The following is a 17960-nucleotide window of genomic DNA, read 5'->3' as shown; positions in this document are numbered from 1 at the left end:
GTCTATCATCGAGAAACATATATCGCGGCGGCGGATAATCAGGGAGAGTTCGAGAGAACGAAAGATCGAGTATTGGTTCGTAATGTTCGTTCGTTTATATTTATTTACTTCTAAATTTGTCCCAGGCGAAAATGGCGCTCGTACCTGCGAGGCGGGCGGGGGCGGAAGGGATTACGCGGGTTCCCGGAGCATGAATATGACGGGGTGGCTCGAAGCCCGTTAAAAGCATCTTGGCTCTCTCTTCCCCTTTATAGCTCTCAGCCCCTGGACTAGAACCGCGTCCCGACCAATCGGAGAGAAAGCCCCCCGTCTCTGCTAATCGACTCGAAATTCAGGAGCCCGCTATACTGCAGCTTCCTCGCCGTCGTCAATTTTCCCCCACGTCCCGTCGTGCTTAAAGCCTTTGCGAATTATAAACCTCGAGGCGCGGCAAAAGTGTAGTGCGAAAAACAGAAAGAGGTCAGAAATTCTTCGCCCGACGTAGCCACGTTTTCCGTCTACTCATTGGATAAACAATTCAAGTTGCAAACATCAGTGCCAGACTCGATTGAGGGGTGATATACGCGCCATGCTGCCATTTTGTTATTAACTTCAATGAAGAAATTCTGAAACGTTCTTGAACCTATGAATAATAAAGTCCTCAAACTCAAATTGCTTCACGTATTTTCATTTTTTTTTTTTTTAATTCAAAAAATAGGTATGATTTTAAACCTTCTACGCTGCCAAGTCCCCTTTTTATTAATACCTGCATAAAGTCGACTCGTCTGAATTTATTATGAAGCCGAAGCTGCGACTCGTTTGCATCAAAAAATGATAGGCACTTCTCAAAGAAAAGTTGAGAAAACTGCATCGTTAAAAGTTTCCGTACGGAACTTTCTATACTGTATTGGAAGTTTTATTTGGATACGGAACAGTGTATTCACCACACACTTATCCCTTATTCAATTTACAAATACAATGAATGTACTAAACAATTTAGTAAATTCAAATGACTTTTTTGTATTTTTCCTATCAGTTTTAATAAAATCAAGAATTTTCGTTGTAAATACGTCGCTGCATCGAATTTGTAAATATGCAACCTGATTTCGTAAATCGACAACTCTGTTGCACAGTAAATGTGTAGTAAATTTACAATAAATTTTAACAGTGTGGGAGATTTTTTTCCGAGTTGTAGAATTACATTCGTGAGAGTTACGATAAATATACTCACGTTGTGTCGCGGTGACCAGGAATTGCACATTATCGACGCGTCCTCCAGTATTCGACTCTGAAACACACAGGAAGAAAATTCTTTTTCAGCATTCTCAAGATAACGATGTAGATGGAGAATTATGCAGTTCTCGAAAAATTCTCTGCAACTAAAACAGCTGCAATAATGCCTCCGTTTCAAGATTCGGCCGAAAGCTCGCGTGATGCGAGCTTGCGTGGACGTCGACAATATATAACCCCGAAATGGCTAGATCCACTTCTATCGGTGTAGATTAATTTATACCGTAGTACCTACAGCGATTCTCACCTCAATCCTTTCTCTCAAGATTATCATCTCGACCAGCTCGTAAGATACGAATCAATTTTCTCACTCCGCTTTCATATCCCTAATTGCGCTCCTCTGTGTGACAAATACAAATTGTTAGACAAAACTTTGGCAATATTTTGTGGTCAATTATATACCGTTATAAATTATCATCAATTGTACAGTATTATACTGTTCGCAGTTAGATCCCACAGAAGGAAAACCTGGAAACCAATCGAGTCAAGTTTACCCCCCGAAATAATTGAGAGAAAAAAAAATTCACCGATAAATCTAGCAAAGTTACAGTTACATTTATTTTCAACTTTGAGTAAAATCGGTTAGTATTACGCTAGAGGTGAAATTACTTCAGAGCCTAAGTAAAGTTAAATTCCGTGGGTTGTGACCAAGGGAGTGTAAGCAAGGCTCAGTCGGCGAGTATCCTCTTCTTCTTGTTCTTCTTCTTCTTCTTCTTCTTCTTCTTCTTCAGTCTTGTTCTTCTTATTTTCCCCGCCAAAGTTTAACTTATAATTACGAAGATTTACCGGGGGCGACGAGTCAAAGTGTGAAATCGTGTTCAAAGTCCTCGCTCGCTCGTCGCACTCCTGGGCTTTAATAACAAATGAGCCTTGCCTGACGGAGTTGGAGACTCTGAGGCGAGTTCGGGGTCCATCCCTGCACGCGTTTTATTATGCTGCAAACCTGTGACCCACCCTCCCTCGCCTCTCTTCTTCCCCGACGTTGTTACGTGCGTCAACTCTTTTATTTTATTCAGGCACACAATTAGCCTGTTCGCATTTTTGCGTCCGGGGTGAAAAGAGAAGGAAATTTTACAATTTTTTTTTTTGCCAAAGTTCCGTATCAAAACGCGTGTTGTAATCGTTTGTAAATAGGAACGGAGATCGTCGATTCTGGAGACTCGTCAAATGCAGATTAAGGTTTTATATCAGCGGATATCAGGCGCAGGGCGCCGCTGCGGCCCGAGATATTTCGGTTCCAGGCGAATCTCATCATTATTTCAGGATAAAAACAAAGCCCCCTGAGAAGCCAGATAGCTGGCAACTGAGAGCCCAGAGTAAAGAGAATTCATCAAGTTTTCTAATGCAATATTCCGACTCCCAGCTTTGCTCCACGGGCAGCTGTATTAACGCGTGTATAGAAGCAACGTCTGCTTCTTACGACACCCTTTTCCTTCTTCTCTTAACTCTTTGCCGATGATTTTCTTGCAGCCCGATTGCACAGAGATGGAAAAATAATAATTGTGCAAGAGTAACAATCAGTTTGAGTTGCTGAGATTTTGATGCGTAATTGGAATTATGAACGGGTTTTTCGGAAATCGACGTGATATTCTAACGGAATTCAATAAGCAGGTATGCGAATTTTGCTAAGCTTCTATAAAGAAGCTGTTGCAGTCGACCACGTTTTTAGATAACGCAGGTCTGCAAAAAAAATTAATTTTTTTTTCGGCTGCATGGGATGTGCAAAAATGATTTCCATTTCTCTCCATCACGTACAGTATTCTTGCAAAATACGAGGTATTTTCGTACAAAAAACTATAACAATAATGAAAACCACCATCATTTCATTACAGCGAACTATACAATATTTCTCAAAAAATCAAACGAGCAATTTCGTTACGAAGTGTGTTTAACATTCCGTGTTCATTCTTTTCGCATACGAAACCTTTTCTTCTTCTCTTTGATACGCCTCCGAAGACGCATCCGCTTTCCATTTTCTCTTTTCCTGTTTGTATTTATTCTCGCGTCTCACTCTAATACATATTAAATGAAAGTAGGAAATCACTTTTGCATAGGATTTTTTGGATCAAGTATAGGATACCAGATTACACGGGAATTTCACTTTAAACGTAACGACAAACACGTGTTGAAGAAAAAACCTAACTTGATGGAACTTTTTTGAGTATTTTTTCCGGTTTCGGTGATTGCAAATCTATAAGAAACGGTATAAAAAACCTGTGCAGTTTTTTGGTTGCAGACCAGTGTTATATATCGATGAAGTTCGATCATTCCTGTTCACGCATACAAGGTGTACAACGCATCCCCCGACATCCATCCTTCACTGCAGCATGCGTGTATACCTGTATCTAGAGTTCTTTTTGAGCTTTGTCGAATTGGTTCGCACGTTTCGTCGGAGCGATTTGATTGGTCGGAGGATTGACGAAGAGGGATTGCCGGGAGGAGGAGGCTGCGAGGGATGTGGAGGGCTGATCGAGGGGATTCGGCAACCACCACAGGCACCATATACGAGATAGACCGAACGATCGAGAAGCGATCTACACGACGACGACGACGACGACGGTGGCGGTTTGGTAAAACTTCAAGTAAAAATCAGTGATTTCGTAACCTCACTTAAAAGACGCGAGGTTCGCTCAATAAAGCGGCCCTGATTGGCTCCGCTTCACTCCCACACAGTCCGCCCCTGCCGCCCGCCAATCAGATCCTCGGGTTCGCCTCATCGATCCACGCCATCCACCCGGCCGCCATTCCCTCCTCCTCTTCCTCTTCGTCCCCTTTCCTCCCTCCTCGCTCCACGGCTTCACCTCTCGCGCCTCTCGCCGTAATTCTTCCATTTTCTCATCCTTCCGGTGGGTCCGACTCTCCGATTCTTCTCTTCTCCGAGTCAACGAAACTCGTCACTTTCGGATACCGCTGTTCAGCGACCGTCGGTCTACTCCGTAGTAGCGTTGTCTTCGTTTGGAGGAATTCGATAATACTCTGTCTGAAGACTTCTCATCCCAAGACTTCGATACAGGTCTTCCTTGGCATCAACATTTTGCCACCCGACAACAGACTTCGAACAATGCAGATTCTGATTTCAGACTCGCAGTCAAATGCGGAAGTACAGACGCATCCTGTCTGCAGTTGTAGCCTGTAGGCAGACTTACCTCGGAACGCTTTCGACTCGGGTTAAAATTCCAAGTCTTCAACCACAACAATCGAGTCATGACTTTGCATCTTCGGGAAAAGCGACGGCTGGGACTCAGGGTGCGAAATCCGCTGGTGCACGTATGACACGAGTACTTACAGTTCACTCTCATGATGAATAACGCATTATCTCTGGTCTGGTTGTATAGTTCACATTACCGGCAAACTGTCAAATCTGGAGTCCAAGCGAATCAAACAGTCAATAGAGGAGACAGGTATCAAGCTTGGATAAATATTCGCGCTACGCTGGCTCCAACACCATGATCTAGGAATTTCGAATGTTGCGCATGCTTTTAAAGACGAAAAATTGATTCTTATCTCTGGCTGTGAGAAGACCATTCCAATGAATCCCTAAAAGGTGCAGAGCTTATTCGCGCGGTGCAGTTAACTCTTCCCCGGGAGAGACGAAGGGTCTAGAGCGATAGTCGAAAAGCAATTATATCCGCTGCTCGGATCATCTTTACAGTCCACCAGAGCGTAGGAGGTGAGGTGGTGCTCTTCTCTCCGCAGTTTATTGGCCATATTGTAGCCACAACGTGCCTACGAAAGGTATACGCATACGTACGCCTTGGTACTTACCGTGCCAAGACCTTCGTGGTATACATTCACTGTTCGCGGCTTCTGCCTCGCGTCGAAGAGCAACAAACCAATGAAGGTCTGACTGTGTACCAGTATGGGTGTCGGTGACGCGTTTCATGTAGTTGATTCTCGACGAAAGACCTTGTTATTCATCCGGCAGAGACAGAGGTCGAGAGTAAATGGAAAAGCTTGCGGAATCAAGAAACTGCACCTGCCTGGGTGCAGACAGTTATTGTGCAGCTCGCGTCGGCCGCAGGCCGTCAGAGGTGACGAATTAGTGGGTCGGTAGTCGGCCGTGTTCCGCCCGGTTTTACCCCGTTATTTATTCACGAGCGGCTTTCATCTCCCGCACGGCGTCGACCGGACCGCGTTTGCGCCTGCGGACACCGGTCGAAATGTCACGTAACGGTGGCCGTGAAATAGTCGCGATTCAACAACTCTCACGCCATGCTTACTCGCGATCGTCGCTCCCCCTCGTGTAACGTTGTATTTACGTGCATGCGTAACTTGCGGATCCCGCCGAAAGTAGGACGGGTCATACGATGCGGGGGGTATTTTGACGTTGAGTAACGCCGGAGCAAGAGTCGCGAACGTTGCAAGTAAATAAAATGAGTCCAACGAGACGAGTTGTAACCACGACGCTCTTCCGACGTTTGAAAAATAAGGGTGCAAATACTGCCTATGGCGCAAATATTGATGGCCTCGAATTGGATTTACTCGGTATACGTTACCACGTGACCGACGATACTTTATGCTCTGTACCTTTGACGCGCTACCGTACCTGGCAAACATCATGCATAAGTAGGCAACCGTCTTTGACGTGATCCCTCAACAGTCTGAGCACAATGGGTATAGGTACCTTACGTTCAACGTCAATAAAGTCAACACACACTGCATCGGCCTATACTCGCTGATTTCCAACTCGCCTTGGCATAACAATTCGAATGCAGATAATGCACCGAAAAAATGTAAATGATGCAGATTTTACATCTCCTCTGGTGAATGTATGAACAGCCATTTCTCGGAGTCAAATCTACATCGATTGCGGCAGATCTTGTACTTAAGCGTGTTGTAACTCTTGCTATTGGTATTCTAACTCTTACTATCGGATTTCTAAAAACGTGTTGTCAATATATTCATCACAGGAGATGTAAAGTCTACAATATTTTGCTTTCCATGTGCCATTGGAGGTTGTTTGAGAAGACTGCAATAACGCGGGCAACGGTTCGTTACCCTTGGCGAGAAGAGAAATGAGAGACGGAGACGGACGGCGAGGGGGACGTTAAAAAGTACGACGCGATGTATAAGTTAGGGGGGGGATGCAGGGGTGTAATTGGACAAGTAGGTAATACACTTAAGGGCGGGCGACTATCGCAAATAGTGTATAACAGGTTGGTCACGCGGCGACACACGTGCCGACACGTGGCGTCGACACCCGAGTGCAATTCCCAGAGTTCATCCTTTCCCTGGTGTAGTCTGGCAGGGATGATCGCACTCTCGTGTAACGTCCTTCACGATCATCAGCCACTTCGGGTCCCACAGGATACACCCGGGAAGACGACGCGAGGGGAGAGCCAGGGAGGACATTTACGAAAATTGAAACGTCGATTTGTCCGACCGATTCAGCCGCCTAATTGCACGTCGAGCGGACTATGAAGGGGTTGAATTATAATTATCATACCGTCTTGTGTTTCACTGCAATTGTAATCCACCCCCCATTAAGCTCGGGGCTCAGTCTGGGGTCTTAATTGACAACGAGTCGAGTCGAACGATCGGTTTCTCGGTCGTTTCCAGTGTCTAGCACAATTTTCTTTCCACGCGTGCTTCGCTGCGAGTCGATTAGTGAACGCGTGTCAAACCAGAAAGCACGTGTGTCTGTTTGCACAATGTCGGACAACCTGCAACCGCGTACCTGCTACGCCCGCTTCGCCTAGACCTCTGTGAACTAGACAGGATATTTGTCCCGGGTACACGCAGGTGTTTCCGTCCATTCGAGCGTGAGGCCAGCCATCGTTGAGATAATCGAATACCCAACCCTGACAATGAGCACTTCATTCCGTGTCAAGATATACGCGTCCGGAAACGTGTTGATGACCAAACGACGACGATATCACTTCCAAATGGGTCAAGGAAAACTTTGGATCGCTTCGTCATTCCTCATCGTCGTCTTCTTCTTCTTCGGCACGGTTAGCAGATAATGGCAACGTCTTATTTCATTCTCCTTCTCTCTTTATAGGGGTTGTTACGACGGGGCGGAGCGTGGAACTTCTTACTGACGCATGCATACGTGCGCTTCATGCGCAGGCGTATTTCTCTCCTACCGGTTGGAAAGGATGAAGTATATGTAATATATAGAGAGTCAACGTTCGAAAGCGAGCGGCGTGCTCGTCGAAGCGTGACCGAACTGTTAAACGTCGAGTTTCCAAGTTTTTCTTTTACTTCTTTCAGCTTGTCTCTTTTCTTCTTCCTTATACACTATTCTTTTCCTATGTCTTTTACTCTTACAATCCCTCCTCCTCCGGTTTACCTACGTACAAACGTTCCACATCTGGTATCTCATACATATTTATCTTCGGAAAAATTTTTGCATCTTATTTCCCAGTGTCGACAAGAACTTCGAGGTGGAGAGTTTTAAGACGATAAGGAAAGGAAACAATTGTGCAGATGATCTTTTACATTCACACTTCTTTGTGCGAATGAACAGAGGTACTAGTTTATACCGACGACCAATCAACTTTCTTTACCACGAAGACAATATCTTTTTTTTACCTCTTCTTTTCAAATTTACCAATTTCTCAGCCAAGATGAATCGTCCAATCTTGAATTACGTAAAAGTACTCTCTATTACGAACATCAATCGTAGGTGATAAGTGGAGAGGAGAAAGAAGGGAATCAAAACAAGGAAAATATCCCGTCGAGTAAATTAAATGGAACGATATTCATGGATCACATGTCGTTGTGGCGCTAAATAGAAGCGGGTGCACTCGCTAAGGTGTGACATACATACACAACACACACTGCATACGACTTACAAACAAACACAGATGCGTCGAGTGCGTAGCTCGCGTGCCCCTCGTGAATTTAGAACTCGTTAAATTCCACTCGTCGCTCGTCCTCCCCTCGGCTAAACTCGCTCAAGAGAGGGAAAGGGACGCCGGGAAACCTGCCTGCGATGGGGCGGGTATACCAAGGTGGGGAAAACCCCACGAGTATTATTGTAATTATACACTTACGTTTATTTCCTGTCTGCCCCCTCGGCTCACGCGGCATTACGCGGCCGCCACCATCAGCGGTATGGGTTATACGAGCTACGGTCGCACGGGCATAGATTCGATACCTACTCGCCCAATCGCGATCGACAAACGGTCTGAATGTCGATGAACCATCGGCAGTCGGGGAAGATTTATCCTTTCGAATAGACTCGGATCCGCGCAGATTCGGAGACAGACCCGGCGACTTGTACTTTTTTCAGGTACATGGGGTTCGTTATAGAAGTGAGAACGGAAGGGGGTTGTTTATTTACTCTGTCACAGTTGCATGGTATTTTGATTAACGTTGTATCGTCGCAATGTCGAAACATATTTACCTCGTTTATACATCATTTTTCAATAAAACCAAAAATAGCTTCAAGTTCAACGTTTCACTTATTCGTGACGGAGACTCGATTGATTTCCGTTACCATTTTTTCCCGAATGTAAAGTATCGCTGTGTCAATCAATCCAGGTACCATTATAGATCAAAGATATGAATTATCAAGCTTTGTAAAATGAAAAAATGTCCATACCGCAGTGCGGGACGATGCTGGGATGAATGGAGTAATTGTCTCTGAAAAAAAAGGGAAATCAATTTTGGATGCAACGCAAATGAGTAAAGTATTTGATAGAATACAGATACGCGAAAAGTTCGAGGCAACGGAACCAACTGACTCAATAACAATCTTGAAAAGTTTTCAATTTGATTCCATTCGAGTCTTCGCCTACCAATAACGTCCAATCTGCAGACGTCCTTCGCTACTTTTCCCAGGTATGAAAACTCCGTACGCAGGATACATCAAGTACGGATCGTCTGAGACGAGTTCGAAACCGTTTCTGCGCAGTATTATCCACACGGAGAGGTATAAAATGAAACGAGTGTAACGACAATAGCAGCGTTGCAACGCGGGTGAGTAGCTATAACGAGAACATTATTAACGACGATGCTAATAATAATAAAGAGAGTTAAACCACGGCGGACTCTAAACGGAAGTAATACGGCCGGCAACTACCCGCGGGATCGCCACCCTCGAAGAACACCCACTCGGGCACGAAACCGCAGGGTCGGAAGGATGGGCATGTGCCGTGCGTGTATCCCCTTTTTACCTGCGGGAACCACGCACATACGGTGACTGGGTGATGTTGCGCCTCTGGACGTGTGTGTTTCCCCGGAATAAATTGAAGCGAGGCGAAGTGGAGTGGAGTGCCGCTGCTTGTTCCACCGGCTCCGGCACACCGAATTGCGTGACCGAGCCACCCTTGTCCCTTACTGCCCTGCCACTTATTAAGCGGATGTGATGGCGGTGTCGCTCCTTCCTGACAACCCGGCCCCCGTCAATTCGTTCCTAATTTCTTCGTTCTTATCTCGATATGCGAATCTGTCGCAGCGCCGAACGCGATGTTGACAAATAGAAAATAGCGACGTTGTATGGTGTAACATTCGTTGTCCGCCTAATTTGATAACCATCCGCGACGACGGGGTTCGTTTCCAGAGATTTTAATTGTTTGATTATTAGTACCGAAGCCGGCGACTTTGGTACGGTCGGTATGGAGTAATTCGTACTTGATGTATACCGAGTATGGAGTTTCCATGCCTGGGATAAATAGCGAAACACATCGGCGGATTGGACGTTATTGGTAGGCGAAGACTCGAATGGAATGAAATTAAAAACTTTTCAAGATTATTATTGTTCGTTGCCTCGAACTTTCCGCGTTTCTATATTCTATAAAATACTTTACTCATTTGCGTTGCATCCAAAATTGATTTCTTTCTTTTTTTGCTGAGAGAGAGAACATTGTTCCATTCGTCCCAGCGTCGTCTCACACTACGGTATGGACATTTTTTCATTTTACAGAGGTTAAAAACTTATATCAACGATACCTTACATTCGGGGAAAAATGGTGACGGATATTAATCGATTCTCCGTCACGAATAAGTGAAACGTTGAACTTGAAGCTACTTTTGATTTTATTGAAAAACGATGCATAAACGAGGTCAACATGTTTCCAAAGTGCGAAGATACAACGTTAATAAAAACACCACGTCACTGTGATAGAGTAAATAAACAAGCCCCTTCAGTTCCCACTTCTACAACGAACTCCGTACCTGAAAAAATTATTCATCGCCAGCTCTGACATTAGCTATTGCGGTAACCAATCCACGCGGACTCTCACAGCTCGCGGAGAGAGTTTGACGCTTCGTTGAGTGCCTTTCAACTCGGTGTTAAAGCTCGAACCTGCCATTATTTTCAATTTGATAAAATTAACGGTGCAGTGTGTGTATAAGTATAGGTACGTATATGTGAGGTTCTACCGCGCGCGCGTTTCTCCGAGAAGAACAATAAATAAGGGCCAAGTGAGTAGTAAATATAAATCAGGAGCGATTGGATGTAAGCGGGGAGCGTTATGTGTCCCCAGCGTCCCGTATGTGGGTGGCGGAGGAGCTCTGCCCTTCCAGCTCCTTTCCTCCTCCTCCTCCTCCTCCTTCCTTTCCGCTTTTCCCTCGATTCCCAAGGCTGCAAGATCGAGAGAGTACAACTCGCTACACGTCTTCTTTCCACAACAGCTCGAGCACCAGAGCTCAGCGTCTGCTACTGGCTACATTATCCGTACGCAGAATCACCCGACAGTGCGTATCGAATCGCACTCGTGTTTGAATCCCCGTTTCTGTAGGCGTGAGAAAAAGAATGGCATTCAATTATCGTCTCTGGGTCTGCAGTCGAGCCACGCTGCCTCGAAAAAGTTCGTTTTTTCCAAAAGTTACGGACTGCTCACGATCGATCCAAGAGCTTATATCGCATTCGCGAACGCGCTTACGGCGTCCTCGATCCACCTGCAGGGTCCGACATGCTCGGCGTTTCAGGGACGTTTATCACTTTTCCGATATTTTTCAAGTATTATGTAACCGCCGCGACGCGGCCATTTCGTATTTATATACGTACATACCTACGTACCAAGGGAAGCGGGGTAACCAGTTGCACTGAATTATGCGAGGCCTGTATGTATCTTCGATAATTCGCAACTTGTCGCCAAAGACCCCGAGCAGTTTTCAGGGATCGAACCCTCGTTCCGAGACGACGTTCGCCACTTCACCCCGTACATGAACATACCTCTTCAACTCTCGCCCTGAACTCCGAAAAACTCTGGCTAACCTCGACCGGAAGTTCCCGACAAATCACCACGAGGATAATATAAGCGCGATGCTCGCTGCTCACGCGGTTCAGACCTCGGATTGGATCATTAAGCTGCACGTTTGGCGCGACTCGCGTCCCTGACTGTAATTGGCGCAAGCTCCCTGCAAAGTCCGTGCATATTTCTTGCAGACCGTGGCACGTGGTGCGTAATAATCCACCTGAGGGTCGCTTGGCGAGGGGGGAGGGAAAAGCTCACAGGTGCACCGGGTGCGTGAAGGTGGCTTTATGGAGGAGGAGAGTGCTTCGGAGACAGCGGACGTGTATCGATTATGCAATCACGTGACAAGTGCCCACAATACCGCACGTATGGCCAGTCCTACCAGGGGGGGGGTAGAGAGCAGCCTACATCACGCAGTCAGTTCCGACGTTAATTATCGAGCCACGATCGCCCCGCACATATGTTTGTTCCCAGATTTTTCCACCCGCGACAGCAGCGCTGTGCACCCATACCACTGCTCATACTCTGCATCGTGCACGGGACGCCGTAGAATTGGTGCCTTATTTTTTTGCCCCCATATGTCGGCTGCCTCGCCAACGATTCACGGTATTCGGATAATTGGTATCGTAATACCTACGGCGATATCGAGCTTTACCAGCTTTACGCGCCGATCACGTGCTTTTGGGTTTTTACAAACGGCGAAGCCAAGAAATTGTCGGGCAAGTCGTATTCGCAAAGTCATCGAGTGGATCGTTCTGGGTTGGGTCGGGTTCGTCCACCTGAACTCAAACAAAGCCGCCTCCGCTGCCCGTGTGGACGGTGGGCAGAACAAAGTGGGGCTGAATCGAGTGGGATACTGTTTACTTTTCGTGGTTAATGAGTCATGACAAAGTGTGTACCACCCCGCTATAAAAGAAATCGATAATCACGCGGCCTCGGTGGCCTTGTTTCGTTTTTGCCAGTCTGATTCTCATGCGTAACGACACTTCCGTGTCTTCTTTTCGACCTTCCATTCCGCGGCTTTAAGTCGCAAAGTTTCGTGGTCATTGAACCGAATGCATGGATTTTACCGTAATGACACAGGTCTGCAACCAAAAAACTGCACAGGTTTCCTATACCGTTTCTTGTAGATTTTCACCCACTGAAACCGGGAAAAATATTCAAAAAGTTCCGTCACGTCAGGTTTTTTCTTCAACCCGTGTTTGCGGTTACGTTTCAGAGTGAGACTACCATTTAATTCGAAATTTTATATCCTATTCTTGATTCGAAAAATCCTATGCAAAATGCTTTTCTACTTCCATTTAATGTCTATTAGAGTAAGGCTCAAGAATAAGTATTTTTAATTATTTTTATGCGTTTTTTTATGCAGTTACCTTGTATTTTGAAAAAATACTGTACGCGATGGAGGAAAATGGAACTAATTTCTGGATTCAGCAAACTCGAAAACTGAATATTTATCAAAAGCATCCCGTACAGCGGAAAAACAATATTTTTTTGCAGACCTGCGCGATCAGACTGCATCCGACCATGTTTTGTCATTGGACGAAATTTAGTCAGCTATTGGAAGACACGTTTAAGTTGCGGTTTTTTTCTTTTACTCGAAAAAGCTAATGATAACGGAAAGCGAGTGAGGCTGTAGGGGATTGGTTCAGCCCCGCAGACCGGTCGAATCGGCTTCAGGAACTTAATGGAAATATCATCCGCTCTATTACCTGAAACCCGTTCCATTTACAGGCTATTCAACAATCAGTTGGAGGAGTTGAACGAACATTGGACGGGTATCCAGACGTCGGAGGAGACATTTCAATTTCGGAAAAACGGAAAGCCTAAAAACCTCTTACTATACTTCGGAAATTTGCGAGTAGCTTTCGAATCTCGATTGTTCTATTGAAATAAAATAAACAAATGGGAAAAAAAGAAACGATTTAAGATCGGCGAATGAAAAGCTCGGGGCTCATTTGTCACTGCATGGAGGGGCTCGTTCGTATAGGAAACAGGTGCCACGAAAATGCTCGTCTTTCGTGATTGCGGCCATCAATCATACCAGCGCGCAACAAAATATATGTACACGAGTCTATCCACATATGCACACTCCCTCAATCTTAGAGTCGCGCGATTCAAAGTATCTCATGGAGCTGCGAGTGAAAATTGAATTGCGGCACTGATTTTTCAATATATTTTTCAAAATTGACGCAGAGAAATATTAGAAATCAAAGTATCGTCGTACTTTCAAAACTATCTAAATTTATTAGCCTATTCGTGATTGTAGATGGATGCATTGAACTATTTGAATGGAAACAATTTTCTTTGTAGTTTCATTTGACACATATATTCTTATCAACAAAAATTATTTACGGTCAATCGAATTTTATCTACCGTCTTAGATCAACGAAACAAGTACCAAGTACAAGTTGCAGTGGATTTGTTTAGGGTGAGAAACTTAATTTGTTTCTTCAAACCTTCAAAACTTACTGACGGAAGTCGAAAACAACAATACAATATAAGTTTGAACGAAAAAAACAAAGATCTGTTGGATTGACGAAATCAATTTGTTTACTAAATCACGTAAAGGGATTGATTTAAGAATATCAAATTTCATTCCGCGGATTATTACATTCTTCAAAGACAACAAAATATTCAGTTACAGCACGAAACTTCGTTTGAAACTATCAAGTTTTTAAGCAAATCAACCGTACAGTTCAAATGACTCGGTTGGTTGATTTGACTTGACGGAATTTATTGTGCCAACTACGATAGGTATATTCATTCGCGGATATAATCCATTATTACTACAGTAACAATGAGACTCGACACGCGTGTTTGAATAAATTTGTCAAAAGCACACGAGCTTGAATCGACCGCATCTGCAGCTGCGCACTCTCAAAGTTTAAAAAAGAAACGTGATGCCGATTTATATGATTATCCGTGAACCACGTGTATACAGCATAATGGGTTGAACGAAAGGTGACGAGCGAGCTCGTAAAGCGTGCGAATTGGTTTGAATAAATAAATGTGAAAATGGAAAGAAAAAGGTTCGAAAGTGAAACGAAGAAAGGGAAAAAAAGGATCAAAAGGAGAAAAAAAAATAATAATAAAAAAAGAATGAAAAAAAAAAGAAAAAATCGTCAACAGGCGGAGACGCGATAAAGCTCCAAGTCCGTGCACGATTTGATGTACCTATATATCACATGTTCGGTATATAGGCCATTCCAGAACGAGTAATCTCATCTAGGCACTCAGCTCGCTGCGACGGTTTTTATCCTATTACGTAACATGAATAAACTAAAGACTGTGGAGACTGCGTCGCGGCGAAAAAGAGAGGAGAGGAGAGAAAGATGAAGAGAGGCCAGAGAGAGGAGAGAAAGAAGATGCTGGCGGGGCCGAACGGGATGCCGGGATGGTTGTCAAGCCCTCACCCTGATGCAAAGAAAAGCTCGAAGCTTTTCGCAAACCGGGAGAAAGGGGGCGATTGATGCTGTTTTCGTATCTCTCGAGTGGTATACTTCTGGCATATGGTACCGGTAAGCCGATATGTTCCGAAAAGTGTAACCGATTCGAGACGAGACACGAGAAGGCGAAACTTTGTCTTCTCCTAAATCTTCAGCGAGGCGCAAGGGGAATTCAGGGTCTAACTATTAGGTCGGTAATGGGGTCGATAGTTAGATTATGGGCACCATGACGATGTTGGTGAACAGACGCCATGTTTTGTGGGTTTTTAATCTACACTATAGGTTTGCTGTTATTATTAATTTGCGTTTCTCCTTGCTCCTTTCCTTTCTCTACGGCCACGTTTCAACCACGTTTGTGTATTTTATACCAGTATGGATGTTTTGAAGAAAAAATTGAAGTCCTTTTTTGGTAGTCGGATGTATTTTGAGAGGAATGGTAAGCCTAACCTGATTATTTACAATTATTGTAGCTGACGATATGGCTCTATATTTTACCGGGTTCATTCGCAGGTCTGCAAAAAAATGTTTTGTTTTCTTTATCAAATTTTCGAGTGTGCTGAATTCAAAAATTAATTCCATTTTCCTTCATCGCGTACGGTGTTCTTGCAAAATACAAGGTGTTCGCATAAAAAAAAAGTATAACAATAATGAAAAACACCACCATTTCGTTACAATGAACTAAACAATATTTCTTACAAAATTGAACAAACAATTTCCTTGAGAAATGTATTTATTATTCCGTGTTCATTCTTTACGCCTACGATACCTTTTCGTCTTCTCTTTTATACGCCTCCGAAGACGCTCCTGCTTTCCATTTTCTCTTTCCCTGTTTGTATTTATTCTCGAGTCTCACTCTGATGCACATTAAATGAAAGTCAGAAATCACTTTTGCATAAAATTTTTTGAATCAAGAATAGGATACACGAATTCGAATTAAACGGGAGTCTCGCTCTAAATGAAACTACAAACACTAGTCGAAGAAAAAACCTGACGCGATGGAACTTTTTTAGTATTCTTCCCGGTATCAGTTACTCAAAATCTGTAAGCAACGGTATAAAAACCTGTGCAGTTTTTCGGTTGCAGACCTGTGTTTTTGAATGTCTGTGTTACGACTGGTTTATATTTCACTCTTTGTTTCACGTGTGCTTAATGCGAGGATGATTGATTAATTTTTTTTCTCTAATTGGTCGTATTATGATTGTTATTTAAATTTTTGTGATTGTAATAAAATTGAACATAAAATGGAAACTCTAGTTCTTGATTGACCTACGACACCGAAAACAAACTTTTATATCCGGAGTCTAAGAGTCTCGACGAACAAGGGAATAAAAAAAGACCTTCCGTTGGTATTCATTGTGTATAACTGCGGTGTTATTAACGAGGTTACCGCAGGATAGCGCGAGGGACCGAAAAGGAGACTGGAGAAAAAGAAAGCGAGAGAAATTAAATGGGCGGGAGGGCGCCGAGTCAACTTCGTTGTACATTTATTCGGGTGAAACTTTCGGTAATTCAATCTGTCGGCTGTTTAAGCTTTGCGGAGCTCTGCAGCGGCCTTTAATTCCAAATTGGGGCAATTTATCGGAGGGCATAATTTCGAAGATCGGTACCCATCCACCTACCTCTAAGTAAAATGCCCGCATAAATTGGAATTTATACCCAGGGATGAAATTGCGGGCCGCCCGCGGCGCGTTTGCGGGCTCGAAAGTATGATGCTTGGTTGTTTCCCTCTTATATATTAGTTAAATGGATGTATAATTTAAGTAGAGCTCGTATCGCACGCGCACGCGATATTCGCCACGACGCTTATTTATAGAAATAAAAGTTGAACGGTTTTCGGTACAGTTCTCCTTCAATAATTATATACATAGGTACGCAAACGCATGAATGTATTATACCTTGTACGCAGGTATAGAACAACAATTCTGCATTCGTAATTCATAATAATTGTTTCGGTAATTTGCCAAGCCGTTTGGCAATCGTCGAAACTATGAAACAAACTTTTCGCGTTGGTATACCTAAATGAAAATGACTGTGCAGCTTTCTTACAGGTTTGCTTCTCTTTTGCGACTCGATTTCAAAACTTATTCGTATATTGCTGAACAGTTGTTTGCGGAATATATTCAACGCGCCAATCAAATATTACATTTCTCTTTACTTCGTTGTACACACTTCCAGAACTTGCACGAACGAGAATCATACATAAATGCAGAAAAACGAGAGTAAAAAACAAGAAGTTGACCAACAACGAGTCGCGTGTTTGTACCGACGGTGAAAAGTTTGAAAATCGTAGGCGGAACGTGTCAAATGTATAAAATTGTCGCGGGTAATTCTATGCGAAGACAACGGCGAGAAATCGGGATAAAAAATCAATGAAACCGAAGCATGATAATAACGGCGATAAGGCTGATAATGCGGATAATTGAAGACGAAATGCTTGAAAATAAGATGCGTGATAAAAACGCTGTCGTAATTATTTGACAGAGGATAAAAAATGGATCCGAACCGCCGAGCTGTGATTAATTATCCACTTTTTCACCCAGCGAACAACTCCTCGGGCACGTGCGCTAGAATTCCAACGATTACTGTCGTCCTATAAGCGGGACATAACCCGAACCCCTGAAACGGCGAGTCCTGATAGCCGGCGGTCTCTTTAACGGCTGTAGGCCTATAGCCGTATCCTCGATTGTTACAGGCGTTACAGGGAAGGAGCATAATATTTGATGAGTATCCTATCGCTATGAGGTATAAATTTTTTATCACAGGCCCGCTAATGCCGCGTCAGGCATCCTAACGATTTCATTTTCGCACCACTCCTTTCGCGTTTCCTCCTCCCTTCGATTCGAAAATAGGTATCTCGGAAACTTGTCGCGGTATTTTACGACCCCGGTTTTCCCACCCGTGATCGAATTGGTTTCACGCTTCCCGAGTAAAGCCCGAGTTTATGCGGTGACACGGGACTTCGCGAAAGAGAGTGTACCGAGAGTGAGAGAGTGAGAGAGAGAAAGAGAGAGGGAACGGCGAGGATCGCTATGCTCTGACCTATATTTCATTAATTGGCCGTGAATAATGTATCCGCAGTCTGCACGAGAGAGCT

General features: G+C 44.1%; 1 protein-coding gene across 3 annotated transcripts in view; it reads right to left on the bottom strand.

Moving 5' to 3' along the window:
- The window catches only part of LOC124298546 (inhibitory POU protein), a 38437-nt gene that overhangs the window by 13026 nt on the left and 7451 nt on the right, over positions 1-17960 (bottom strand). For all 3 annotated transcript variants that reach the window (XM_046750711.1, XM_046750709.1, XM_046750710.1), the window contains exon 2: positions 1211-1267. In XM_046750711.1, the coding sequence (XP_046606667.1) occupies positions 1211-1267 (57 nt within the window). The remainder of the gene's footprint in view (positions 1-1210; positions 1268-17960) is intronic.

The sequence above is a fragment of the Neodiprion virginianus genome, chromosome 2 (assembly GCF_021901495.1).
Source record: "Neodiprion virginianus isolate iyNeoVirg1 chromosome 2, iyNeoVirg1.1, whole genome shotgun sequence".
Taxonomy (NCBI): domain Eukaryota; kingdom Metazoa; phylum Arthropoda; class Insecta; order Hymenoptera; family Diprionidae; genus Neodiprion; species Neodiprion virginianus.
This window is presented reverse-complemented; position numbering and strand designations above follow the sequence as displayed.